The sequence below is a fragment of the Ictidomys tridecemlineatus genome, chromosome 3 (genome assembly GCF_052094955.1).
Source record: "Ictidomys tridecemlineatus isolate mIctTri1 chromosome 3, mIctTri1.hap1, whole genome shotgun sequence".
Classification (NCBI taxonomy): Eukaryota; Metazoa; Chordata; class Mammalia; order Rodentia; family Sciuridae; genus Ictidomys; species Ictidomys tridecemlineatus.
The window spans coordinates 75,898,223-75,925,378 of NC_135479.1; the positions used below are offsets into that span (position 1 = coordinate 75,898,223).

At 51.8% G+C, this 27,156-nt stretch overlaps 1 protein-coding gene across 1 annotated transcript; it reads left to right on the forward strand.

Moving 5' to 3' along the window:
* The first annotated feature begins 4,610 nt into the window (after positions 1-4,610).
* On the forward strand, positions 4,611-26,044 carry Gnai2 (G protein subunit alpha i2). Its single transcript, XM_005326947.5, has 9 exons — positions 4,611-4,892; positions 19,507-19,549; positions 19,790-19,931; positions 20,119-20,279; positions 22,701-22,829; positions 23,167-23,296; positions 23,383-23,536; positions 24,356-24,569; positions 25,258-26,044. The coding sequence occupies exons 1-8, from the start codon at positions 4,775-4,777 to the stop codon at positions 24,544-24,546; spliced, it is 1,068 nt and encodes a 355-aa protein (XP_005327004.1). The 5' UTR covers positions 4,611-4,774; the 3' UTR covers positions 24,547-24,569; positions 25,258-26,044.
* Positions 26,045-27,156: the final 1,112 nt, after the last annotated feature.

Consider the following 27,156-nt stretch of genomic DNA (forward strand, 5'->3'; position numbering starts at 1 on the left):
GCTAGGGACTGCTGCTTTATAGGAACTTAGGACAAGATGGACCTGTCTGTAGTCTGTGGAGGAGAGCCTGTAGTCAGTGTGAGCCAGCAGCAGCACTTCTTTTTATTTTTATTTTATTTTATATTTTTGGTACTGGGGATTGAACTCAGGGGCACTCAACCACTGAGCCACATCCCCAGGCCTATCTTGTATTTTATTAGAGACAGGGTCTCACTGAGTTGCTTAGTGCCTCGCCATTGCTAATGCTGGCTTTGAACTTGTGATTCTCCAGTCTCAGCCTCCAAGCCACTGTGATTACAGGCATGTGCCACCACACCAGGCCAGAAGCTGTACTTCTTTGCTCCAACTAGAGTACCACTTTCTTCTCTGTGTCATTCCACTGTCCTTTTGGAATAGTCCAGGTGGCGCTGGGCCCAGAAGACAGAAGGACAAGTCATGCTTCCTCTGGTGCTTATGAGGCCCTGGCTAGGCAACCACCCTCTGCCCCCAAAATGATCTCGCCCAAAAGGACTTCTGGATTCCTGAGTGTGAAACAACCAGTATACCTTTGCTGTCCTTTACTGGATGTCTATGGATGGGATTCACTTGATTCAGCTGCAAAGTAAAGGGTTTCTCTAGCTCTGACCCTTTATTTTCTCTATGGTAATTCTCTAATACCTACCTTCCTACCCCTACATGTGCCCTTTCCTCTTTCTGGAATGTTCTTCCTCAGTGTTCTTCCTCAAGCACTTCTCTCCTTTACCAAGAAAGCTTCCTGAACTTCTAGGAACCATTAGTTTTTCTCCCTTCTTTGTGGGAGCTCTTTCCCACCCCAGGGCCTTTGTATTTGATGTTGCCTCTGCCTATCACTCTTTTCTGCTTGTCACAGGACTTGTCAGTGACTCTTGTGTCACCCTAGAGGCTTCCTCTAAAACTGGAGTTCCTTTCCCTGTTTACTTGTTTGGTATGTGCTCCTGAGGGCAGGGTCCACCTGCTTCCCTTGTCCTGGATTCTCAGCACACTGGCACCAATAAGTTCCCAGTGCTTGAGCAAATGACCCTTCCCTCTTGATCCTCCTGTGCTCCAACATCCATACCCATGTTCAGGTGGAGGTGAATTGTTATAATAGTAATTTCCCCCACCCCTCCTTTAAAAAAAGGCCCAGTTTATAGTCAGGAAGTGAATGATGGCAGGCATGGGGTGGGGCAGTGATTAATAGGATAGGGGACCAAGCGGGAAGAGCAAGGAGACAGAGACTATAAGGCAAGATCAATAGTTGAAGTGTCATTGTGTTGCAAGTGGAGGAAGATGAGGTGGATACTTAGAGGGGGACAGCCTTTATAAGGGCTTTACTGAAATTACTATTTTAACAATTCACCTCATATTGAGGGTTTTCTAATACCATACATGTTCTGAACATTTTACTTACATTTCCTCCCTTAGTCCTGACCTCAGCCTGTGTATTGGGTGGATATAATTGCTAGACCTATTTTATTGTCAAGAAAACTGAGGCACAGGAAATTTCTGGTATTTGTCCAAAGTAATATGTAGCCAGCAAGTTTTTTTTTTCTTCTTTCTGTTATTGGTTTGTTTTGTTTCCTATGGATTGAACCCAAGGGAGCTTTATCACTGAGTTACATCCCAGTCCTTTTTGCTTTTTATTTTTTAGTGCTGCTGAAGATTGAACCCAGGGCCTTGTGCATGCAAGGCAAGCACTCTACTAACTGAGCTACATCCTCAGATCCATCCCGACCTTTTTTTTTTTTTGATACAGGGTCAAATTTGCCACCCTCCTGCCTCAGCCTGCTGAGTTGCTGGGATTATAGGCATGAGCCACTGTCCCATCTGGTGCAGCTAGAAAGTTTGCAGACTATTTATTTCCCAGAGCCCCTATTGCTAACTGCCACTCTACTGCTTCAATCTCCTGCAGAATCCAAACCAGTGTGCATGAGCTTTATTCTCAGGACACTGGGGAGCCAGAGAGGTTTGTAAGCAAGGAATTAATTGTGTTTCCTTTCAGCAGTATCCTCTTGGCTCCCATGTGGAAAATGGATTTAGAGGGGAAACAGTAGAACCAGGGAGGAGACAGGGAGGTCTAGAATGGTACACAGTGCAGGGAACAGATTTGAAGGGGAATTGAGGAGGAGAAGAGGCTGACAACATGTTGGGGTGGGGGAGAGTGATCATGGCTTTGGCTGGTGGGAGGCTCTAGAAGCAGGGGCCAATGGAGGTAAGATGTACCCAATTCTAGGCAGGAGGTGCCAGTGGAGGTGAGATGTATCCAGTTCTAGGCAGGGGTTTGAGAAGCCCAAGGTATCTGATAGAGGCATCAGGGCAGTAGTAGATATAGAGCTGGCAATCAGGGGCAAAGTCAGATTTGAGATGACCGACCACATGCGTTCTTAGCCCCTGGAGTGAAAGGTGTATGACTGGAGTAGAGAGCAGAGCCTGCCATAGCCCTGGGAACCCCCAAGGAGATGGAGAATGAGCAGCTAGAGGTTTGGAAGCAAGGGTTTGTGGACTCCCTAGGAAGAGCACAGGACTGGAAAGGAGTGATTGACCCAAGAACCATGATATTGGCTTGGGCCTGGAAAAGGCCATGCCTCCTAGTGGCCCCATCCTGCCCTGCATCCATAGGTTGGGGTCTGTGTCCTGCCCACCTCCCTCCAGCCCAGCCTCCAAGGGGCTGACAGGTTCTTTTGGTTGCCTGGCAACTGAAAGAGCTGTTGGCTGTTGCTAGGAGCAGGCTGGGGAGGCCAGAGGAGCGAAGCTCTCCAGCACAGGGCGGGGTAGTGGGGGAAGGGGCCGGCCTTGGAGTCGGGTTTGTAGTCTGTGCTTAGACAGACTGTGTTCTTGGCTCTATGCACCTATATTTATAAAGTGTTCTGTGGATTTGGGGTATGTTGGAGGTGGGCTTCATTGTGTTTCATTCTGCTTGTTGTATGCCCATAGCAGGGACTGCTTCAGTTTTGCTTTTAGGGCAGGAGGAACTCTGGGGGAACCATTGGAGGATTACAGGCCAAAGATTCCTCAACAAGAGCTGGGTGAGACACAGTGGCACAGGCCTGTAATCACAGCTGCTGGGGAGGCTGAGATGGGAAGATCTGAGTTCAAAGCCAGCCTTAACAATGGTGAAGTGCTAAGCAACTCAGTGAGACAGGGTCTACAAATAAAATATAAAACAGGGCTGGGGATGTGGCTCAGTGTTCGGGTGCCCCTGAGTTTAATCCCCAGTACAAAAACAAACAATAAAAAGACTCCTCAACAAGGATACATTCAGATAGGATTATGCAGACACTCCAAAGAGCATAGACAGCTTGAGTACTGAGAACTGGAATAAGGTGTGTGTCAAGGTAGTAAGGAGGAAGCTGTGTTAAACAGGGGTCTGTGGGTGACCCAAGCATTGCTGGCCAGGCCTTGTTTTGGGGACCTTCTCTGTCTTTGGTCTGGGACCTCCAAGGCTCATGGCACCAAGATCACACAGGATTCCCTCCTGGGTAATCCTTGGTAGACTCTTCAAATGTTAGGGTTTGTGGGTTCCTCCTGAAGAGCAGATCAGAGAGATTTGAAATGGTTCAGCTAGAAACACTGCTGCTTCTGTTCCACCTTTGCCCAGCCATAGAGTTGCAGCCACTGTCCAGTGGAGACAGGCTACTGAAAGATGGGATGTGGGATTGAGTCCACACACCTTCAGAGGTGGATAAGCCATGGAAGAGACAAGTCATAAGATCAACGTGATTTTTGTTTCTAGAAATACAATGAGAATTTCTCTTCCTCCTCTTTCTCCTGCTTTAGTCCTGTTTACCTGGTCCTAGGAGTCCAGGATGGCTGCTAGCAGTTTTATTTTTCATATTACTGGGGTTCGAACCCAGGGGTGCTCTATTCCTGAGCTTTTCAATTTATATTTTGAGTCAAGGTTTCACAAAGTTGCCGAGTCTGGCCTCGAAATTGCAATCCTTCTGCCTCAGCCTCCAGAGTAGCTGGTATTACAGGCGTCTGCCACCACCACGTCTGACACCACGTCCAACACTGGTTTTATTTTTGACTTGCCGCAACTCAACAGAGAAGAGGGCAGAGCCCTTGCCTAGTATGTGCACAGCTCTGGGTTCGATGCCAAGTTCCGCAAAAAGAAAAGAAAACCACGGTCCAGAACCATTCGCCTGGCTCACTGGATCCCAAAACAAGTTTACTGGGTTCATTAACTTTAACAAGTGCTTTAGACACGCCTCCTGCACCCTATTCGCCCAGCTCTCAAAAGCTTAGAAGGCTGGTTTCTTTTCAGCCCGCGGGCATCAAGTCTCCACCCACGGGCTATGAGATCCACCCTCCTAGCCTCCTCCCGGCTGCCCCTAAAGCGGGGCTTCAGGCCCTCAGCACCCAATCCGAAGCCGGCCCCGCTTGCTGCCAGCCCAGAACTAGAGCCCAACGTTGACTCCACTGCTATAGCCTTCAGTCCACTCCGCGTGGCCCCGCCTCCAGCCCGCGCCCGAGCCTGGGCTGAGCTTAACTTCGCTCTTTGCTCCGCCCTCGAGCCAATAGTCAGCCCTTATTTTCCCTTGGCCCCGCCTCCAGACCCGCCCCGGTCCAGTCCCGGGCTTGCCTCCCTCGGGCCCCACCCCTGGCCCGCCCCGCCGACGGTGCGCGGCCGCCGGGAAGGCGCCTCCCGCAGTCGCTCGGAACTGCGGACCAGAGAGAGCTGTCCGCAGAGGGCCGGCGGCGGGAGCGGAGTGGGTCGGGCGGGGCCAAGCCGGGCCGTGGGCCGTGTGGGGGCCGGGCCAGGCCGGCGGACGGCAGGATGGGCTGCACCGTGAGCGCCGAGGACAAGGCGGCGGCCGAGCGCTCTAAGATGATCGATAAGAACCTGCGAGAGGATGGCGAGAAGGCGGCACGGGAGGTGAAGTTGCTGCTGTTAGGTGAGGCCGCGCCTGGATCTGCCCTCTCCCCTTTGCCAATTCCCAGCCGGAATCCCCAGACAAGGGTTTCAAACTCCCTGGCAGGCTCTGGACCCCATAGCCGGGTTTGAATCTCCCCGGGATAAGCCTGGCCACGACCCCCAAATAAGAGTGAGGAAACTCTGGGTTAGTCTAGATCTCTAATTCTAGGCCACACTAGATCAGATCCTCAACTTATATCATACTCCAAACTCCCAAATCCAGGCAAAGGTGCTTTAACATCAGCTGTCCAGTCCTTGCTTTACCATTCACTCTTGATAACTAATCTCACAGAGTCTCAGAGTCTCCATGCCTTGTCATTCCATTCTTTCCTAGACTTTATCCAAACCCTCAAAACCCTACTCCGTCCCCACCCCCAGGCTTCACCTGTTCCCCCTATTCCTATTGGACATGAGCATCCCTTGGGGTCCCTGCCAGGCCCCTACTGCCTCCTTTACCTTCTGCCCTGTACTTACTCTGGAATCTATATTCTCCACTTGTGCATTCTAACCCTAAGGGATCTCTCAAGTGGGAAACTGTTCTTGAACCCTCTCCAGCTGGACCTTCTTCAGAGCCCCTGCTTCTGGCCACCAGATCCCTCTCTGCAGGCATCACTTCTCAAACTCTCTGCTGCTCCTCTGTAAGTTCTCTCCCACACTCTGGCCTTCCCAGAGTCCACCACCTCTCCTACACCAGGTGGGCTGTGCTGGGAGAAGAACCAGGGTCTGGAGAGAGCCTAGGCTGGTTAGGTAGAACCCCAAGGGCCTGGACTGAGATTCCACTGGTAATGTTGGGGAGGGGACCAGACCTCAAGTCTCCTTGGAAGGTTCTTCACCAAGAGAACATATTTCCCAGTTTTGAAGCTCTGTCTGGGCCAGTAGGGGGGAGTCTGGGAAGTAGGAGGGAGTGTGGAGGAGTTAGGGTTGTAGCTGCTTCCAAGACCAGGGAAGATGGTGGTTGCTAGAGGGATGGGGGGAAGTGGAAGTGGTGAGACAGCCGACATATTGCTGCCCCTGCGGCCGGGCGGAGGAGATCTGCTGACGGGTGCTGCTGGGCTTCCCATACCTTTCTGGACTTGAAAGGGTGGGATATGGCTTTCAAGAGTGGGTGGGCCTGTTGGATTTCAGAGCCATGTGAGGGGTGTGATGGAGGAGCTGGATGAGGAGTTGGGGGGTGAGCTGGGGGTGGGCCAGTGTGCCTGGGAGCATCCCAGCTGGTCTTTTGCAAAGACAGTGAGCCTGCCTTTCCTCATAGCCCAGTCTCACTCTGGGAGCAGTAGTTCCCTATAGAAGCCTGAATTGGTGGTGGTAGGGATGAGGGTAGGGAGGGCTCGGGCAGCAGCGCAGGAGCATTGTAGGCAGGATAGTATGTGTGTGGGGGTGTGGCCCCTGGTTCCAGAGCTGCCTTAGGGCCTCCAGGCTGTGAAGAGTAGGCCCTTTTATGTAGGGCTGGCGGCTGAGAACCGCATGGATGTACATTATGGGCCCATCTGTTGACTGTCCGGGCAGTCTGGTCTCGGGGGCACAGCCCCGGAGGTTTCAAAATGGCATCCGCTCCACTGCTGCCGCGGGGAGGAAGAGAAGGGGCGGGAAGGGGCGGCGGCCCAGCCTCCTGGGCTGCTTTGCGTTGGGCGCTTGCCTCTTCCTGTCTCTGCTGTGAGTGCGGCAGGCAGTGAGTGGGTGTCGACGCGGCGGAATGCCCTGTGCCTGCTGGGCCTGGGGAGGGCACTTCCGGGACCGCTACCTTCTGGTGCCCAGCCCAAGACTTTTGCCAGCCCCTCCCAGGTTGATCTCAGTTATTGCAGTAGCTCAGGAGATGTGAGGCTGGACCCTAGGGTACTAGAGACACAGGGATTCTAACCTGTTTTGTGACTGGACCGGAAGCTTCCCTTATCTTGACAGACTTGCCCCTTGGAACCCAGCTCAGTTTTGGGGCCAGGCCAGGTGGAATCTGGTAGAACCTGGCAACCCTTCTCACTGGACTAGTAGCAGCCAGAGGTATAAGGTCTGGCTCAGCACTTTGCAGCCTGAGGAGTCCAGCCCAGTGTTCTGCCTCTCTAGCTTTTGCTCTTTCTGTGACATGGGCTTCCTGGGTTGAGTCGAACAGGAGGAACCTCTGGTTCTTGTTGGGGACATGGTGTGGGACTAAGACCCAGCAGGGTGTATGCTGCAAGGGACTGAGAGACCAAGCTCTGCCTGAAATTGAGGCCCAATCTGCAGGACCCTATCTGCCATGGCTGCCTGGGGAAGGGTCCTGGCTTGAACCATGCCTTCCCCATCCAGGAATAAGGTGGCAATGGGAGCCCCACTGTGCCAGGTTCAGAGTTCTGGGCACCTATCCCACTTAGCGGGAAACTCTGTCCAGGCAACGGGACTCAGGCTGGGCAAGTGCCAACCTTCCCTCCCAGCCAGAACCACGCCTGCTGCCCTGCCTGCACACTGGCTCCCTCCCCTCTGTGCAGCTCTGCCAGCCGTCAGGCACAGTCACTGTCACCAGGACAGAGACAGATGTGTACACACTGGCAAGAGTTTTTCCTGGTAGCTTGGTGGGGGATCAGAGTAGCTGGTCCCAATCTCACTCTAGCCGTACCCCCAACCTTACCCAGTTCTACAAGACTGACCAGCTAGGCCCAGGTGGAATTTAGTGGACAGCCTCTGAAAGGAGAGTGCCCACTGTGGGTTCCATGAAGGATTTAGAGTATAGGTACAGTAGTTTTGTCATGCCCCTGGGACTTTACATCTGTTGTTTCCTACTTGATTATTCTTTTTTTTTTTTTTAGTGGTATTGGGGTTCAAACCTAGGGCCCTGCACATGATAAGCAGTCTACCACTAAGCTATATATCCCTGGCCCTTGATTGTTCTTCAATACTCTACTTGAGATCTCCTCCCAGGATCTTTACTTGTCCTCCACTGAGGCTGGTGAAGCTTCTCTTCAGGCCCTGGGTACTGCTGCTTCCCTCCATCAGAGCATGATATTGGCCTTGAGGTTGCTAGGACAGAGCTATGTATTGGGTGCTTCTCACTTATTTGTTGAACGAAGTACATATCCACAGAACTTGGTTTGGGGAATGGGTAGGTGGAGGTCACTGAGCCATAAAGGCTGGGTTGACACTAAGAGAACAGTTCTTCAGCCTGTTTCTTCCTGGTCCCATCACAGTCTGTGCAGGCACCTCAGAAACAGACCCTAGCCCGTTCCATCCACAATATTTGCTGCCCAGCCTGTAGCCTGTCACAGGGCACAGCACATAGTAGGAACTCCATCTGTTTGTGGGAAGAGTAGCTTTGTATTCTTCCTTCCAATAAGAGCTATTTGGAGACTGCCTCAAGGCTACCTTCTCTGACAGTCCAAAAGCTTCTGTACAGCCTGAGGGCTACCAGGCTAAGACCTGTGCAATGCTGCAGAGTCTCTGGGCCTGCCAGCACAGGGACTGCACAGAGGGAGACTGCACAAAGAATAAGTTTACCAAAGGAAAAGGAAGGGAATTTTGTGGCCTTAGTCCTGTCTGTGCCTCTAGCAAAGGGCTGACAATTTATAAGGTGCATATTAAGTGTGTGTGGAAACAATGAGGCTGTTGAACACATCTACAACAGGGCATAGCCCCTGGGGAGAGGGATAATATAATCCTGGGTGTGTGTGCCACTTGAGCCTGGTTGCAGGTAGATGGGAGGGCTACCCTGGGATCCGACCTGGCTGGGCAGTGGGGAGACTCTAGTGGTGCTTTTGAAGGGGTCTTCCTGGAGGAGGAGTCCTCTGGCTGGCTTTGAAAAATGAGCACCATTTGCCAGGGCAGGCACTGGGGGAGACAGACCAACTCAGCAAGAGCACCCAGGTAGGAGACCTGGCCTGGATTCCCAAGGCCTTGGGGGTCACACAGATCTGTGTTCAAATTCCAACTTCACCTTGTGCTCTGGCTAAGAAACTTTCAGATAAAGCCCTTGCAGGAGTTTTGCCTTTCACATACAACCTGGGGACCAGATCTGCAGCCAAGGGTATTGTGGGTGGCAGTGCATTAAACCCTGGAGGTATGAAAAGGGTTGAGGGACCTTAACTGCTGATTCCTACAGTGCTGAGCATATGGTGGGAAGGGGGCTTTTGGGGCTTTCATTCTACAGGATGCCTGGCCAGTGTGGGGACTTAGGGGAACCCCCTCCCATGTCCTCAAGCAGCTCCACTGCAAGTGGGGAGACCAAGGTGTACTGCAAAGAGTTAGTGCCTGATAAAGTGATAGACTATCCCAGGGATGTCAGACAAAACCTCTGGGGGCCTAGGGTTGGGGATGTGGCAGAGCTCTGAGTGCCAGGTAGGCTGGTACCCAGGCAGGCCCACAGCCCAGACAATCTCCCCGCCAGCCCTCTTCTCCCCTGCTGGAGCTCATTAGCACTTGAATGGGGGGCGGGGTTGCTTGGGCCTGAGAATCTCTTCCCACCCCTCCCCCAGGTTGGGCAAGGCTTTGTCTGCTGGAGTGGGCTGGGATGGAGCTCAGTTCGCACGGCAGGGAAAGAATGGGGATTTAAGCCATTTCTGATTCTTTCTGCCTATGTCCTTAGTCTCACTAAGCTCAGCACCTGCCATGAGAAATTGTACCTGAAAGGTAGGATAGGAGTGTGACTAGGTCCTTCAAGGGATACCCCTGATCTGGGAGACTAGGTGAATCAGTAGCTCAGCTGGGAGTATCTCTGGAGGGTGGGGACAGGGAACCATAACAGGCCAGCAAGTGCTAAGGACACTGGGAAAGAGCTTTCAGTGTGCTGGAAGTGGAAGTCAAACAAGCCTAGGGACACAGCCTTCCATGCCAGAAGCCCTGAGGCAGCATCACGCCACCCATTGTGTTTGAATAAGAGCCTAGGCTGCCAGTTGGTGGCTGGATATGGTTGGTGACCCCTTCGGTCTTCTTTGTTTTGAGTAAATATTTGCCCACCAAGCAACAGCTTTTAGGTAGTACTGGGGGTGGGATGTGAGCCCATCCCAGTGAAGTCCTCATGCTTCCAACACTGTGGTTGCCAGGGGTGCTGGCACTTGAGGCTGCTTGGTCCACACATCGATCCTGTACATCATGCCCTTGATCTTGATCTCTTTCCAAAAGCCACCAATTTGCTGGGCCAGTGGTGTGCACCTGTAATCCCAGTGACACAGGAGGCTGAGGCCTGAGAATCACAAGTTCAAGGCCAGCCTTAGTAAATTAGCAAGGCCCTAAGCAACTCAGTGAGAACCTGTCTCAAAATAAAAAATAAAAAGGGGCTGGGGATGTAGCTCCGTAGTTATGAGCCCCTAGGTTCAATCCCTAGCACCAGTTTTTTTTTTTTTTTTTTTTTGGTGGGGGGAGATTAGCCACCAATTTACCTGGCAGGAACAAGATGGAAGAAAACTTTGAATGCCTAAGCTCTTAGCCACTGAGGACCCAGGGGCCTCCTACTCCAGCAAGATGATGAGCCAGTCAGATTTAGAGCCTGAAGTGCTGCCTCTTTCACCCTTTTGTGTCCTGGAGGGGGCAGGACTAGGCAGCTGAGGTAGGGTAGGGTGTAGGCTGGGCAGCTGTCTCCCCTTCCCAGCATCTTGAGCCAGGAGTCCCAGCTTAGCTCAGTGAGTAGGAGAAGGGGTCAACAAGTTTGTGACCAGGTGACAGCTAATGGGCTTTGCTTAAAAATGCTCTTTAAAGTGCCCGAGAAAGGCAAAGAATTGGGTGTGTAGATAATGGCTCTGGTACTTAATGCTCTTAGGCAGCAGCTATAATAGATACAAGGTGGGGCCCCTTCTACCCAGGCCCTCTAGCTGGGAACTCTTGTTCTTACTAAACCCCAACCCCATCCTCACCCTGTTGCTTTTAGGGACTGTGACCACTCTTGGTTTGGGAAGAATAATCTCCCTGGAATAAACAAATATTACTGGCCAGGCCCTCAGTGTTTGTTGGCTTTCTGAATGTGCTTACAAGGCTCAGAAGGCAGTGACAGGCCAGGTTGAGTAAGCCTGGGTTATCCCCCAGGGCTTTTTGGAGAGAAGATATCTTTATGGCTTGGAGGATGCTGGGAGCTCCAATGCTGTCACAGCCTCAGGATGTACAGAGGATATGTTGATAGCAGTACCTGCTGTGCTCTTGCCCAGAGAGGGGGCAGAGAAGTTTGCATGGCAGGACCTCTCAGGGAAGTGGTGTCCACATCGGAGGAAAAGGAGGAAGCAGCTGGAGGAGGAGGAGCCCAAAAGAGGAAGAAGCCAGAAGACTCTTTGGTGCTAGTTCAGAGGTATAAACCCAGGCAGCCCAGGGTTCTGCCAACTGGAAGGTCTAGGAGGTAAACATGTATCCAGACTCATCAGAATACTTCTGTGGGCAGTTACTAGGTAGGGACCAATCTGGGTTGCTCTGCCCTTGTCTTGCCCCATAACTGCTGGGCCCAGAATCCCAGAGAAGGTGGCGCCTCTGAGAAGGATTCCAGCCCCTCCTTTGGCCACAGGAAGTGGTGGCTGGGAGAAGGACGCCAGTGGGAGGACCAGCAGGAAAGCAGAAAGCTGCTGTTAGATTCCCGAGCGGCCATTGCCCTCCAAAGCCGGAAGGCCAGCCACAGGCCGAGATGAATGCCTGGAAATGGAGCAGCAGCCCAGGATTAGCTCACTCTGGGTTTCCCCTGCTTGGAGATTGACAGACAGGGCCTGGGTCCTAGTTTAAGGAGTCCTCCTGCCAACCAGCCATTCTCTGGGCCTTCACTAGGCCTCTGTTTCTCCTCTAATATTAGCAGCCATTGCCTCTGATTAAGTTTTGATGATTGTGTGGAGCTGAACTCTTTGCAGTCTTATCTTACTTAATCTTGAGAGGCTGAGACTGATGTCACACCCATTTTACTGATGAGGAAGCCAGAGGCTCAGGGACATTATGTGACTTACTCAATAAGTGGAGGTGCCAGGATATGACCCAGGTAGTAATTGAGCACCTGTTCTAATCATCACAGCCTTTTGGAAGTCTGGGCCCAACTTATGGGAATTGATCAGTCAGGGTGATAGGCAGATACTGGGGCAGCTGCCCTGGTGCCCATGTGTTCTGTGTATGCTTAAGGGCCCTGCCTTGGGGGCCTTCATTTCCTCCTTTGCCCTGGAAGGTGGGATCAAGATTCTGCATAAATCTTTGCTGCTCAACACAAGAAATCTGTGGGGAGCTGGGATTGTAGCTCAGTGGTAGAGGGCTTGCCTCCCATGCATGAGGAGGCTCTGGGTTTGATCCTCAGCACCACATAAAAATAAAGATATTTATTATGTCCATCTACATTTATTGTAGATTGTGTCCATCTACAACTAAAAAAAAAAAAAAAGAAAGAAAGAAAAAAAATCTGTGGAGTGTCCATGCGGTGACCTCATCCTACATGCAGCTGCATTTTTTTTTTTTAACTTCCCACCTTTTTTCCCAGCCCATGTCCAATGTTCATGTCATGGCAACGTTCATGTCTGAGTCTGCAATTTAGCACTTCACTTTTCCCTTAATATTAGGATTGTTCCTTCTGTAGCTCTCTTTCTTAGGGAGACACACCAGGCCTGAGGAAGGGTTACAGATTTGCTGAAGTCTGGGGTGGGGCTGTAAGATGGGGAGTTGGCCAGATGAGTGGAAAGGAAGAATGTTCCTGCAGCCTTCTGAGGTGAGCGCCAACTCAGAGGTGTGTGCCCCTGTAGTGCTTATGGTACTGTGTGGTGGTTGATTGTGGCTGCAGTGGGCTGGTGACAGCATGACAATTGGTAAGGTCAGTTCCTCATGCTTGTTAGTCTTCACATTGAGTTTTGTGGCTGGTGGGGCCTTGCCCTCCACCTTGGAGGTTCCCCGGGGGTTCTGCTTTATATTGTCAAGCCAGGTTCTAGGGGGATAGAGGGTCCCAAGAGAGGCATAGGAGAGCCAGGGCAGAAGTATCCACATCTCTCTGTGCCAGGAGCTATGCAGAAAGCAGAAACCATACAGCCTCAAAGCTACACAAGACTGGGTTCCAGGGGTCCAATCCCTTACCTTCCTTATTGTATGACCTCAGGCTATCCTATTCCCTGTCTGTGCCCAATGCTGGGGCCTGTAATATGATTCTTAGCACAATTCTGTGATCTGTGGACATGTGGACAACTGCTGGCTTGTTGGGCATGAACGCAATTTGGGGTGAGTGTGAAGACCCGAGAGGCTGTTCAGTGTAGACCATGGGTTTGGCACTCCCCTGAGGGGTACATTTTACATTTAGGGACACTGAGAGCTAGGCTCTAGACACTTCACCCATGGTACAACAAAAAGAGTTGGTGGTTATTCAGATATTTTAAGAATAACAAAGGGGCAGTGGTGTACACCTGTAATCTCAGCTGGTGAGGAGGTTGAGGCAGGAGGATGGATCACAAGTTCAAAGCCATTCTCATCAATTTAGTGAAGCCCTAAGCAACTTTGTGAGACCCTGTCTCAAGGGCTAGGGATGTGGTTCACTCCTGGGTTCAATCCCTAGTGTGCCCCCACCCCCACAAAAAAATAACAAAGGAGTCTCCTTGGTGGTATGGTGGCTGAGGCAGGAGGATTACAAGATCAGGGCCAGCCTCAGCAAATTAGCGAGATCCTAAGCAATTTCAGTTGAGACATTGTCTCAAAATAAAAAATAAAAAGGGCTGGGGTAAAGTGCCCCTGGGTTCAATCCCCAGTACCCAAAAAAAAAAAAAAAGGGATTCTTTAAATGAAGCAGCTTCCTGGAAAAGGGATGTACCAAATGATCCAGCTCTTTGTGTGACCTGGGCTGGTCCAGCATCTTCTGGCTTCTGCAGAGGGTGACATCTGCAGCCCATGGGATTAACCAATGATGAACTGGTCTCAAGGTTTCCCTTACCCCAGGCTTCCCTTCCTCACCAGGTATCTGAGTTTCCTTCTGGGCAAGGGCCTCACTGAGAGAGATGCTCCTACTCAGGAAAGCCTTCCATGTCTGGACAGGATTCCAGGCCTCAGTTGCCTTTGTACAGAGATCTTTGACTTGGCAGTAGCAAGACAGGCCTTAGTTGTTGGTGCTTCCCTAATGGGTTTGGGAACTTCTGGAAGTTGCTGGAGGCAGCCCAAGTGGCAGAGACCAGAAAGGGTTTGGTTTGTTGGGGCATCTGGTGGAAGGCCAGGCTACAGGAATGGGTGGGAGTATGGAAGAGGCCATCCAAGACCTCATATCCCTGCCTCCACTCCAGTGCTGGACCCTGTGATCCTCCTTGGAGGGATTGAAGGGACCTAAGAGCAGCACCTGGAGGAAGGAAGAGACCGGCAGGGGGTGGGGCCTGGAGGGCCTTTGTCTGGTTGGGCCTTCTCCCCCTTCCTGCCTCCTATTCCCATTGTTTCTGCATGTGGTCTCTGAAGCTGGCTGGGGGCTTCCCAGGGTGGAGGTGGTGGGTGAGGGTCCAGGCACTTCCCCCAGTCATCCCTAGCTAGGGGGGTTGTTTTTCCCAAACAAAACACTCCTCAGCTCTGCCCAACCCCCACCTCTTCCGCTTTCTCTGGCTGCCGTGCTCCCTCTGCTGGTGGCCAGACCTGGGACACCGAGGCTGCGTGGTGGGGGATGGATGGGGGGATCTGAGAACCATGGTCTAACCTGGAGATGTGGTACTCTCCTGGGATGAGAGTAGAGGTTATGTCTGGGTTGACTTTGGGGTGGGCTTTCCAGGGCCCACCCCGATTTTCCCCGCTACCTTGTGCCCCACCAGGATAGGCCAGAGAAGATTGTGACAGCATGGGTGCGCCTGGTGCTGTGGGTTTGAGCTGGGCTGCTGCCCAAGTCTACCCTGTGGTTCCAGCCACTGCTGCTTATGAGAATCTCTGCCCTTGGGCTGCCACGTCAGCTGGCTGCTCTCCCTCACCCCATGTGTTCCAGGAGAGCCCACCAGCTTGGGAACTCTCTTCAGGGAGGCCTTTTCCCAAGCCTTCTCAGCTTTTTAAGTGTATAGTCAGTGAGCAATATCAGTGGGAAGGCTCCTGGGCAGGAAGGAGGGCCCTGTAGGAGAGGTAGTGCTGTGGAAAAGGAGCGATGAACTCGGCAAAAAGCCAGGAGACTGACTGGTTCTTACTCCTGTCCCAGGTTACACTAAATCCAAGCAGAGAACTACCACTCTCTGAATCAGCCTGTTGGTCACCATTCATTGTTCTTCATCCACTCTTTATCTGAAAGCTCTCAGAAGCTCTCCTTCAAATGAGATGACCACAGCAGTCCACTCTGCAAGTTGCTGTCACGGTGACAGCATGGTCAATATGGGTTGTAGCAAATGAGAGATTTGGGGAAATCTATGTTCTTCCCAAGATAGAAGTGTGAATTTTTATCTGAATGCTTACCATGTGTCAGGCACGGTGAGAAGAGCTTTGCATTAAATCCTCACCCCTTTCCCAGGAGAAGATAATGGGATATTCCATTTCATAGGTGAGGTACCAGAGAAAGGACAGGGAGGGAACTGAAGTTCATGGAGATCTCAGGAAGGATCACAGTGGGCAGCAGGGCCATGGTGGGTCTGGACCTCTTTGGGAAAAGATCTGAAAGTGGGAAGATGGGCTGTCTGGCCTCTCCGTGCTTCGCAGTCTTCAGAGGAGAAACTGAGGTCAAAGAGGACAGCTTGTTACTACCTCCCAGCAGATTAAAGCCTAATGGGGGGAGTAGAGGGTCCAAGATGGGTGGATAGTGACTTAGATACTGGGACCTGGGATCAGCATCAAGTAGGTGGATCTATGGAGCTATCTCTTTCTGCAAGGCCCTGCTGGCTATGTTCAGACAGATGGGGTGTTACTGTCTCCTTTCCTCCATTGTCCCCTCCTCCACAGGAGCTCAACACCCCACAGTAGAGGCAGCTGTTCTAATGCAGAGCAGCCCCTGGAGCCCAGCACATTGCTGCAGTCACTGACTGCCTGCTCTGAGCTCAGCAGCTGTGCCACTGGACTAGGCTTCAGAGGTGGCTTCCTTGTTGAAAAGACGTGTGACCCGGTGGGAATGTCAAGCCCCATCTCCACCCCCCGCAGGGAACCTCTGTGGGCCCCTCTGGTCTCACCCAGATGAGGATGGAGTACCCAGTGGAGTCCTCTCTCAGCAGAAGGAGCTGATTTCTATCACCTATTGGCAGAGCTCCCCTGCCCCTTTGCAGCAATCTGGAGTCAGCTGGGGAAGGTCCCTCCTAAAGGAAAGATACAGGGCTTGGTTGGGGAAGCTGAATGCCCCCAATCAGCAGGGTGCAAGCAAACTCTGGGCCAGATGCCAACTTATCTGGTGAGGAGATCCATCAGGCCCTGATAGAGAGGGAGCCCAGCCTAGGGAATGAAGAACAAGACTGCAGCCCCAAAGCTCCCCAGGCACTCAGCCTAGAGGCTGCCAGAAAGCCAGGGTCTTCATCTCACCCTTTCCACTGGAAGTCCCATGTGCCCCACCACTGTGCTCCTGGCCCCTCCCCTGTGTAGCTTCTTGGGGCAATGCCTTGACTCTGTCCTGGTATCTTCCTGCTTTCTGCCTGGCTTCCAACACCACGCCCTTGTCCTCCCTCTCACTGTTTTCCGCCTGAGTCACAACTACTGGAAGAACAAAGGGACCACCCTGAATCCAAGGATGGAAGCTCTATGACCTTGATTAGTCTACCTGTTAAAAGGGGTTCTGTTTGCATTGACCCCTGCTGGGGCCAGAGAATGTCCTCCTAACTCTTAGCATTTGAGAACTTTGTGAAGAGAAACTGAGACATGAAGAGGACAGGGAAGTGGGTGGAGCAGAGAACGGGTGTCCTGGCTTCAGGCCTGGCATGCTCAGGTACTGCTATCAGTGTCATGATGTCTACCAGCTCTGCTAGGAAAATGAGATTCAAAGCAAGTTTGTGCTTTATCCCTATCACTGGGCTGGGTCATGAGTGGCCCACGCTACCTAGAAAGAGAAAGATCAGAAGACCAGATGCTTTTTCAATTCTTAGTGGTCAGATGGGGGAAACCGATGGTGGTCAGGGGTCCCAAAGAAACAAAAGTGGAGCAAATCTTTACCTTTCCAAGGTCTCCTGTATCCTGGACAGTTGCTCTGCTCTGAGTTTTGATTTCACTGGCTGGGGTCAGCATATTGATCTAACCCATGAATTTATATCCTTGGTCTCTGCTGTCCCAGTGAGGCCCCCAATCCTAAGACTCTCTGGCTCACTCCTAGTTCTTCCTCTGCTTTAAATGTGCCTCCTTCCTTTTGCTCTGTAGGAGCAAGAGGGAAGGAGAGCCAGTTGGCCGCTGCTGCCCTCCCTTCCTGAGTTGCTATTGAGGCCCCAGGGACATGGGTCCCATTGATCGGGTATTACTACCAGGCTTTCTACGCCTTCCACATCCCTATCAGCCCTGTGGAGTACGAGGGATCCTGGCTGTTCTGCTATGTGCAGCCCAGTAGAGGGGGAGGGTGCTGCCATCCGACTGCAGTCCACAACCAGGCAAATATATGGGGCCAGGTGCCCCTGATGCCCAGGGCTGAAACCGTAGAGGGAATCACTATTCCACCTGCCCAGAGCCTACACGTTATACTACCCAGTACCCTCCCCTATCCTAAGAAGTAGGCCTGGGACAAATTGAAACAGGCACCGGTAGCATTTATAAGGAGAGTTCAGATCCTCTCAGAGTAGCCACTGGAATAGGGATATGCCCAATCCTACTCTTGCAAGGGTCATAGCTAGTTCTCAGTTTCTCCTAGTAAAATGTGGGTCTGAAGCCTCCCATACATGCCTATAGTCCCAGCTACTTTGGAGGCTGACACAGGAAGATCACTTGGGTCTACATGTTCAAGACCAGCCTGGACAACATTGTGAGATGTCATCTTAAAAAAAAAAAAAAAAAAATTCTCAGGTAGGAGAGCTAAGTTGGGCAAGGCCCTTGGAAATGTCTGTTACCCAGTCCTGGTGTCTGCTAATGCTGCTGTTGCTTGTTGGTCACCATATAGACTGGGACCAGAGTTGGCCCTGGGCAGGTAGGGAGTGAACTCAGTATCCCAGTGAGGAGTACAGCTGGCCCCAGAGGACTGTGTGGCCTAGCTGTGGTATGAATCATTTAGGACAACTCTAGAACGAATGGTGTGTGGAATGAGGTGGGCCACCCACACAGGGGCCTATAACTGTGCTACCTCAACCTCTTTGTGTCTGTTTCCTCATTTGTTAGATAGGGATGAGAGTAGAACCTACCTCTCAAGGTTACTGTGAGGATTAAAGTACCTAGTGAATGTAAATATCATCTAGCACTCTTTACAGTAATGCCAGTATCATTGCTGATGTTTGCTCATGCTAATTTGTAGGTTAGCCCCTTTATCCTCTGAGGCTGTCTTTATCAGCCCCTAGGGTTGCTGGTGGCCGGGTCACAGTCCTTAAGTTTAACCTCCCCACAGACTCTACCACCTGTCGTCCTGAGCTGCTCAGAGGGATGGCCCTGCCACAATGCTCAGGAGAATTGGGATGCCAGAAATGGAGCATGGGGCAGGTCTGCACAGCAAAGAGAACAGCATGAACAGAGGTCTGGAGATGACAAGAGGCAGTGTCTGGCAGGAGACAGTCTGGGCAAAGCCTGGGCAGGAGAGTGGGGCCTGGCTGAGGGCCATTCTACCTGTAGCTCAGAACAGGAGAGCAGTGTGGGGAGAGGTAGGGCCCTATTTCCAGTCTGTCCATCCTTGTCTTATCTCTTTTTTTTTTTTTTAAGGTGCTGGGAATTAAACCATGCTAGGCATGCACTATACTGCTGAGCTGCACCCCTAGCCCCAGAATCTGTCTTTTTAAATACCCTCCTAGGGCATGGTCCTGGAGGTCTGAGCCATGTTTTGAGAAAGGCAGGGTAGACTAGGCAACATGGTTCTTGGTATTCCCTTATCTTTCTGAATCCTGGCTGTACAATTCTGGACGAAGATTTTACTTTCCTGAGCCCCAAAGTCCTCATTTGTAAAAATGGGAGTAAAAACAGTGCCTGTAGGGGCTGCTGTGATGAACAGGAGAGAATGGCAGCAAATCTCAGAGAATAAGCTGAAAAGAAATATGGGGTAGAGGCTCTGACAGGTTAAAGAAGAAGCTTGAGCCAGTATAGAGGGATGTGTGTGTGTTTGTGTGTGTGTCTCCATGTGGTTCCAGGTCTCTGAGATTCTATACTCCATATGCTCAGAGCAGACCTGCCCCATCCAGCAGAGAGCTTGAGCCACATCCAGGAGAAATGAGTATGACACTGTGTACCAGCCTAGGTCCCCAGGAAGCTAAGGTTCAAGATATGGGGAGATGAGGGGCTACTGTCCTGCTGGAGTATTCAAGGCACTTTCCTACCAGCTCTGCTTGAGGTGCCATGTTGGTGAGCCCCAGGTGCACAGGGCAGCAAGCCAATGTGAAGATGACAGGGAATGCAGGGCTGGCCTTAAGTCTCTGGTCAAGACTCCTTGAACTCAACCAAGGCAGAGGGGAGCCATGGGGGCCAGTGAAGTCTACAGAGGAAAAGGCCTATAGACAGTCTCCATGGGATAGGTACTACAGGTTCTTGACCAATATGGTCCTGCCAGCTGCCTCCCTCTCGCTGTGCCACAGATGTGGAGATTGGGTTTTGCCTCTAGGGCTACAGGGGCAGGCCTGTGGAGCTCTACTGGGCCTGCCCCTGACTGCCTGTGCCCTCTCTTCCAGGTGCCGGGGAGTCAGGAAAGAGCACCATCGTCAAGCAGATGAAGTAAGTGCTATGCACACAGTCAGTCCCCAAACTTTGATTTCCCCTTTTCTTCCCATGGGCCTGTATTGCCCCCAGTATAGGCTCAACCAGGCCCAGACTTCTTATAGCTAGTCATCTATCTATCAGCCCTGGTGGGTTGGGGGAAGTTTTTCCCTCTTTGAAGCAGGCCCCAGCAGCCCCAGGAAGCCATATGAACTCCCTGTGCCCTGTGGACCCTAACTCCTGACCCCTGGCTGTCAGGATCATCCATGAGGATGGCTACTCAGAGGAGGAATGCCGGCAATACCGGGCAGTTGTCTACAGCAACACCATCCAGTCCATCATGGCCATTGTCAAGGCCATGGGCAACCTGCAGATTGACTTTGCTGATTCCCAACGTGCGGTATGTACATCCTCCACCACCACCCATTTCCCACAAGGCTTTAAGCCATAAGGCTTTAAGGGAGTCTTGTCCTGGGGAATCAGAATATCCCAGCCTGGGCCCCATTCCTGAGGACTCCCTGGCTCTGACAGGCAGGGTGGGGGTATGGTCCTTCAACTGATTGACTGCCCACCATTGCTGTACCTAGGATGATGCCAGGCAGCTGTTTGCACTGTCTTGCACTGCTGAGGAGCAGGGCATGCTTCCTGAGGATCTGTCCAGCATCATCCGGAGGCTCTGGGCTGATCAAGGTGTGCAGGCCTGCTTTGGCCGCTCGCGGGAGTACCAGCTCAACGACTCAGCAGCCTAGTGAGTGCTCCAAGGGGCTGGGTAGAGAGCAAGGGTCTGGGGAGGTCTAGACTATGGGTTGGACTGTAGAACCTGAGCATCCCCAGTGAGGTACTACTTGTTTCTGATTATGAAGCTGATGATTGTCAACCAAAGCTTTGCTGGTTTGTGGGGTTGGATGGGATGGGGTGGCATAGTATTAAAAGGCCAGGAGGAATGACAGGGTGGCTTGTACAGTATTCTTACAGGCCACTTAAGCCTTATCTGTCTTTGTGCACAGTTGTTCTAAAGAACATTTACTGTCACTTGCTCTGTGTCAGACCCCATGCAAGCCTTCAGAGGCATAGTAATAAGTGGAGCAAATAAGTTCCCAAACAGTGACAGCTGAGGGTGTCAGCGCCATGAGGGAGATGTCCGGTGGAAGGACATCTCAGCTGAGTGCTGAAAAAGAGCTAGCCATGAGAAGAATGGGCAGGGGTTCCAGGTAGGAGTGTGGTGTGTACAAACTCCAGGGCTGTGCTTGAGGGCACTGAGATCAGATCAGCCTGAGAGGGACACGCAAAGTGGGTAGAGATTCTGTGCAAGGTGACAGGCATGTGCACAGGCTGGAACCTGTACCTCTGTCCTGACCCTTGCTGGCTCCAGGGTGAGCCTAATATTCATCTGGGGAATCACAGGGAATCCCAAGAATCCCAGATGTGTAATAGGTCTGGACCCTTTCAGCCCAGCCCACAGTTCTAAACTCCTTCCCTACAGTCCTTACCATATGTCAGGACTGCTGCAGGGTGCTGAGGACCCCACAAGGATGGGAAAGAACTGTTCTAGGGGATATCCACAGGTACTAGAACCAGATAGGCTGCAATTCCTGTCCTCTCTCCCTCCTGGAGCAAAGGCTCCAGCTAGGACTCCTGTGTGGAACATCTTTCTGACTTTTACTGTCTGTCCAGGCCACAGCCCACCTAAGAGGGGCTGGAACTTTCAAGGGTGGGTGAGAAGAAGGACTTGCCTGGCCAGGATTTTCTAGTCCTGCCCCCCATGTGAGGGTGTCCCCTCCATAGAAGCTGCAGGATTATAGCAAATACTGTAGGGGCCTGTAAGCCTCAGTGCTACCCCACCTCACTGAGGTCACAGGCTCAGCTACCAGCAGAGCTTGTAGGACACAGGGGCAGGAAGGGGTAAGCTCAGTCATCCATTGCCATTTCAGTGCTCCTAAAACTCAAGGATAGGGTTAAAGCCACCTATAGGCAATTTCCCACTTCTCTACCATCCTGACTCTTCATTCCCCAGACATTGAGCACCCATTGGGTGCCCAACACTGTTTTAGATGTTTTTTGTTTTTGTTTTTGGTGGCTCTGTGGATTGAACCCATGGCCTTGGGCATGCAAGGCAAGCACTCTACTAACTGAGCTATATCCCCAGCCCTCCAATACTGTTTTAGGAATTAGGGTTTAGCTGTGATTACAGGTTCTACTCTCCCAGGTAGGTTATACTTTGACAAGATAACCCAGGGGTAGGGTATGGATTGGAATACCATAGGGAACAAGAATACGTTAACCCTCTTTACTGTAATACTCTTAAGACTGCAGGTAGGGCAGGGGGTCCTTAGGGCGAATCCACTAATTGAGAAGGAGAGGCTGCTGTGGAACCCACCATGAAATTTCCAGGCTGGGGGCTCTGTCAATAGTGGTTGGGGCGTGGCACACAGGTCACAGCACATGCGTCATGGTCCCCCATGGCCCTTCCTGTTTTTCTGTTCTGTCCCTGTGTCTCTGAGATCATTTCCCTCTGGCCTGGTTTGGCCCAACTGCTGGCCCCAGCAGCTCTGCCTCAGGAGCAAGACATGGGTAGAGGGCAGTGGTGTAGATGCTTAAATCCAACCTCCAGGGTAGCAAGTATATTGAGACAGGCCTACAGGGGCAGCACTGATACTAATTAAGGGAGCTGGTAATGAGGAGCCCCTGGGACACCTGCCAAGTGGGTATCTTTGCCCTCTCCCTAAGAAGCCAAAATTTTATTGGTGCCCACTGGGCCTGGCAGGCCCCAACATGTTCAGCCTCATATCAAGGGACCACACCAGGCTGCTCTGCGGCAATTACCATAATTGCACGATTAGCATCCTGAATCCCTCCCTGAAGGACTAATTTGCCCCCTTCCACCCCCTTCCACCCCCTTCCACCCCCTTTTCTGAAGCTCCAAAACCCTGGAGTTGGGGCTTGGATGGCTGGCCACTGAGCTTCAACTCTTCCCAGTCCCTTTCTGTGGATGGGAGACAAGAGGCTATGAGTCCAGATTTCTTATCTGAGCAGAGAGTGTAAAGTAGGCAGAAGTTAAAGAAGCAAGTACTTTGCCTGAGAAGTGGGTGTGGGAAGGAGGGGGGGGCTCTTCCTGCTGACCCAGGGTCGATGTAAGGAGGCCTCCACTGACCCCCGCCCCCATTTATAGCTACCTGAATGACCTGGAGCGCATTGCGCAGAGTGACTACATCCCGACACAGCAGGATGTGTTGCGGACCCGTGTGAAGACCACGGGTATTGTGGAAACACACTTCACCTTCAAGGACCTACATTTCAAGTGAGCGGGCATGTGGGCAGGGTAGAGGGGCAACACCTGCCAGCCTTTGGGGTAGCAGAGTGGGGGCTAGGCTAGCCTTCCTTGGTCCCACTCAGGTTTCTCAAGGGTGCGTTTGGGGAAAGCATGTCTTCATGACCCAGTAAATCAGTGGTCACTTCTGCCAGCTGTTCATGCCTCTGCCATCAAGACTTGCCCCAGCAGTGAACTAGCAGTGAAGTGGGCAAGTGGATGGTTCCATGAAGGCAGTGGCCCCACTCTGGACACACCTCTGTCTTCAGCCTGTGAAACAGGTAGGGAATTTCCCCTTTCTTGGAGCTAAGGTGATCTATGTCCACAGGATGTTTGATGTGGGTGGTCAGCGATCTGAGCGGAAGAAGTGGATCCACTGTTTCGAGGGTGTCACAGCCATCATCTTCTGCGTAGCCTTGAGCGCCTATGATTTGGTGCTAGCTGAGGATGAGGAGATGGTGAGAGATGAAGAAAATGCTGGGCATAAGAGAATGCAGAGGGTGGGGGGGGGTTGTCATTGCTGACCTCACTGTCCTGCCCCCAGAACCGCATGCATGAGAGCATGAAGCTGTTTGACAGCATCTGCAACAACAAATGGTTCACGGACACATCCATCATCCTCTTCCTCAACAAGAAGGACCTATTTGAGGAGAAGATCACACACAGCTCGCTGACCATCTGCTTTCCTGAGTACACAGGTGAGGGGACTATAGACACTGCCTCTAGGGAGAGATGGTACCTTTCCCAAGAGGACCCAGTGGGGACCAGGTGGCCCATGGGCGCCCTCCTCTGGACAGAAGAGTGACTATAAGACACACCTGCAGAGGCTGGCTTATGAACTGTATCTGCACACACACAGGGCCTTTTATTTCTTCCCCTCTTTTTGTTACTGAGAATCGAACCCAGGGGCACTTTACCACTGAACTACATCCCCAGCCCTTTTTAAAAATTTATTATTTATTTATTTATTTTTGAGGCAGGGTTTCGCTAAGTTGCTGAAGGTTTCACTAAATTGCTGAGGCCAGCCTCTAAACTGTGATCCTCCTGCTTCATCCTCCCAAGTCACTAGGATTACAGATTTGTGCCTCCATGCCCAGCCACAGGGCATTCTTAATATACATGGGGACAGGCACAGTGGTATATAACTATAATCCCAGGGACTCAGGAGGCTGATACAGGAGGATTATAAATTGAAGGCCAGCTTGCTCAACTTAGTAAGACTGTATCCACATAAAAAATGCAAAGGGTTGGGGATGTAGCTCAGTAGTAGAGCATTGCTGGGTTCAATCCCTAGTACCAAAAAACACATAGACACACAGACATGGACACATGGGCACATCCTTCACACAGCAGGTGCTCTCTTTACATAGAGTGTGCATGTATATTCATATGTGGTCACTACGCATGTATACATGTTACATGCTTGTCTATCCACATGCACAGAAAGTTGCTATATATATAGGAAAGCGCCTACCTGCCACACACAGCACAAGTCTTCACTATTGCATCTCCCTCAGGGGCCAACAAGTATGACGAGGCAGCCAGCTACATCCAGAGTAAGTTTGAGGACCTGAATAAGCGCAAAGATACCAAGGAGATCTACACGCACTTCACATGTGCCACCGACACCAAGAACGTGCAGTTCGTGTTTGATGCTGTCACTGATGTCATCATCAAGAACAACCTGAAGGACTGTGGCCTCTTCTGAGGGGCAGCGGGCCTGGCAGGATGGTGAGCCAGAGTGGGGTGAGGCAGGGAGCTAGGGAAGAAAAAAAAGAGACAGACTTGGGACCTGGGGAGAGACCTGGTGGGGGTGGTAAGCCTGAAGATGGGAGGGAAGGGGCCATCAGGTCAACTTATTTGTATTCAGGGCACTGAGGAGGTAGCACAGGTAGGCCTAACCCACTAGCCAGAAAAAGGGGCCTGGTCTTCTGGTTCTGTCCCAGTATTCCTTGGAGAAAACTCATGTCCTCACCCACCAGGGCACTGACCTAACCTGATGGAAGCTGGATGCTGATGGGAGCCTAGGTTTATACTTACTGCTCACTGTGACCAGCTCTGCACTTGTCCTTAGCCACCTTTCCCTCAGACAGGGTCCTGGGCTCAGGCTGGCCCAACTGGCCTTGGTGGAGTGTGATGACTCTGCCAGTGCTGCTATCTCCCCTACTCTCCTTAACCCAGCAACAGAAACTATTTCTTGAGTGACACCTGGGTTCCTGGTAAAGGTGGGTGGGGAAAAGGAGTGGTTCAGCAGGGTGTGGAGGTGCATGCCTGTAATCCCAGCTACTTGGGAGAATCAGGAGACTTGGGCAGGAGGATTGCAAGTTCAATAAAGGAGAGGGTCATTGTCTAGGAAGGCAGGAGGAAGAGGCACACCCAGCTACCTCCCAACCCATGTCATGACTGTCCCCACCTCCAGGGCCATCGCTGACTCTGCTCCCCCCAGTCCTTGAGGAAGATGGGAGCAAGAAGACCACACTCCCAGCCTGCCTCACCCAGCCCTGGCTGCTTCTCAAATCTTTCCTCTGTTCCAGTTCCTCTCCCCTCTCTCAGCTCCAGTCTTAGGGGAGGGGTTACCACAGGCCTCTCTGAAGCCTGACTCTGAGGTGCCAGGAGTGGCTATGGTACCTCTTCCTGGGCATCTGTTCTGATTTTCTGACCGTTATCTTGTTCTGTGGGGAGAGCACATGCTAAATCTCCCAAGGCCTGTGTCTGGAGGGGCACCCACTTCTCCAGTCCAGACCCCTAGCTTCGCCCAACACCAGCCCTGACCCAACCCAAGTCCAAATGTTTACAGGGAGCCTCCTGCCCACCCCACCCCATCCCCACCGCTTGGAGGCCCCAAAGGAAAAAGCACAAGAAGCGTGAAACGCCACCATTCCTGGAGAACACAGTCCACCTGCTCATTCTCGTAGCTTTTAAAAAAAAAATGAAAGTAAAGAAAAAAAAAACTGCAAACCTAGAATTTTAGAGAAAACCTATTTAAAACTCAGATCCTGACCAGCACCCTCCCAACCCCTTTCCAGTGATTCCGTGCCTTGAGTGTGTCTGCGTGTTTACACCCATCCATCTGCTCGCCACCCCTGTGCGGGCAGCACCCCGCCCTGCCCTCCACGGAATTGGGTTCCAAGGGCTGTTCCAGACAACTGCCAACATCTCAGAGGGCCCTACCCCACGGCCCTGGGCCCAGGCTCCATTAACCTAAATGTAGCTCCTTAGCGCTAACCTAGGAACCGCCGCTGCCTGCTGAGGGGCCAGGCCCCTCATGCCCTCGCCCCAGGCCCGGGTCCTTCAGCGTTGAACACTTCCTTGCTTTTTTCACGTTTTATGGAATTGTTCACATGGTTTGAAATAATAAAATGTAGAAAGAAAAAAATGCCAAGACTTGATGGTTTTTCTTTCTCCCAGGAGACCACGACTCATGTGCTCAGTGATTGGTCTGGACCTCAGTCCTCACCTGGGGCGGGATTCAATATTTTGAGCTTTAATTTCCTACTGGACTAATCAGCTTGTATGCAGAGGCCTGGGTGTCCCCCCTTTACAGATTTGGGGCAGCTTGCAAGCCTGGCAAAGCAGTTGGGCAGAAACTCTTCTAAAGGGTTCTTGCACTTGCAAACAAGAGGGGTGGCCAGCCAACCTCTAGTGCAGAAGGAAATGGTGACTTCTGACCTCCCAAGTACAAAGGTGTATGAGGTGCTAGGTCACAGCTGTGTGCACTGCATGACTAAAGAGCCTACCCTTTCAAACCTGAAGGGTTGAGACAGGCAGATAACCACACTTAAGGTGCATGAGGCCTGGGAAGCTGCAGGTCATTGGCTGTATTGGGGGCTAGGGCTCCGAATGTGTAAGTTGCAAGAAACTAACTGAAGTGATGGATATCAGTGGGTTGGGCCTTATGTGCCAACCCCAGGCTCCATGACTTTTTTTTTTTAATTCATTTTTTAGTTGTAGTTGGACACAGTACCTTTTATTTATTTGTCTATCTTTATTTTTTATTTTTTAAAGAGAGAGAGAATTTCAATATTTATTTTTCAGTTTTCGGAGGACACAACATCTTTGTTGGTATGTGGTGCTGAAGATCGAAGCCGAACGCATGCCAGGCGAGCACAATACCGCTTGAGCCACATCCCCAGCCCCCTTTTATTTATTTTTATGTGGTGCTGAGGATCGAACCCAGGACCTCGCACGTGCTAGGCAAGCGCTCTAGCGCCTCCAGCGCCTTAGACCTCTGAGGGCTGAGCAACTGGAAGACACAGTGAAAGGCCGGTCTCAGCTGGGTGGGGTTCTAGGGCCAGCGCTTCCGCCTCCGGTCGCCAGG

Bases quoted from the DNA above. Each gene is read 5' to 3' on its own strand.
- Gnai2 (XM_005326947.5), top strand. From the start codon at position 4,775: ATGGGCTGCACCGTGAGCGCCGAGGACAAGGCGGCGGCCGAGCGCTCT. The intron at 4,893-19,506 runs GTGAGGCCGCGC...CCTCTCTTCCAG, and splicing joins GGTGAAGTTGCTGCTGTTAG to GTGCCGGGGAGTCAGGAAAG. The intron at 19,932-20,118 runs GTATGTACATCC...TGCTGTACCTAG, and splicing joins TTGCTGATTCCCAACGTGCG to GATGATGCCAGGCAGCTGTT.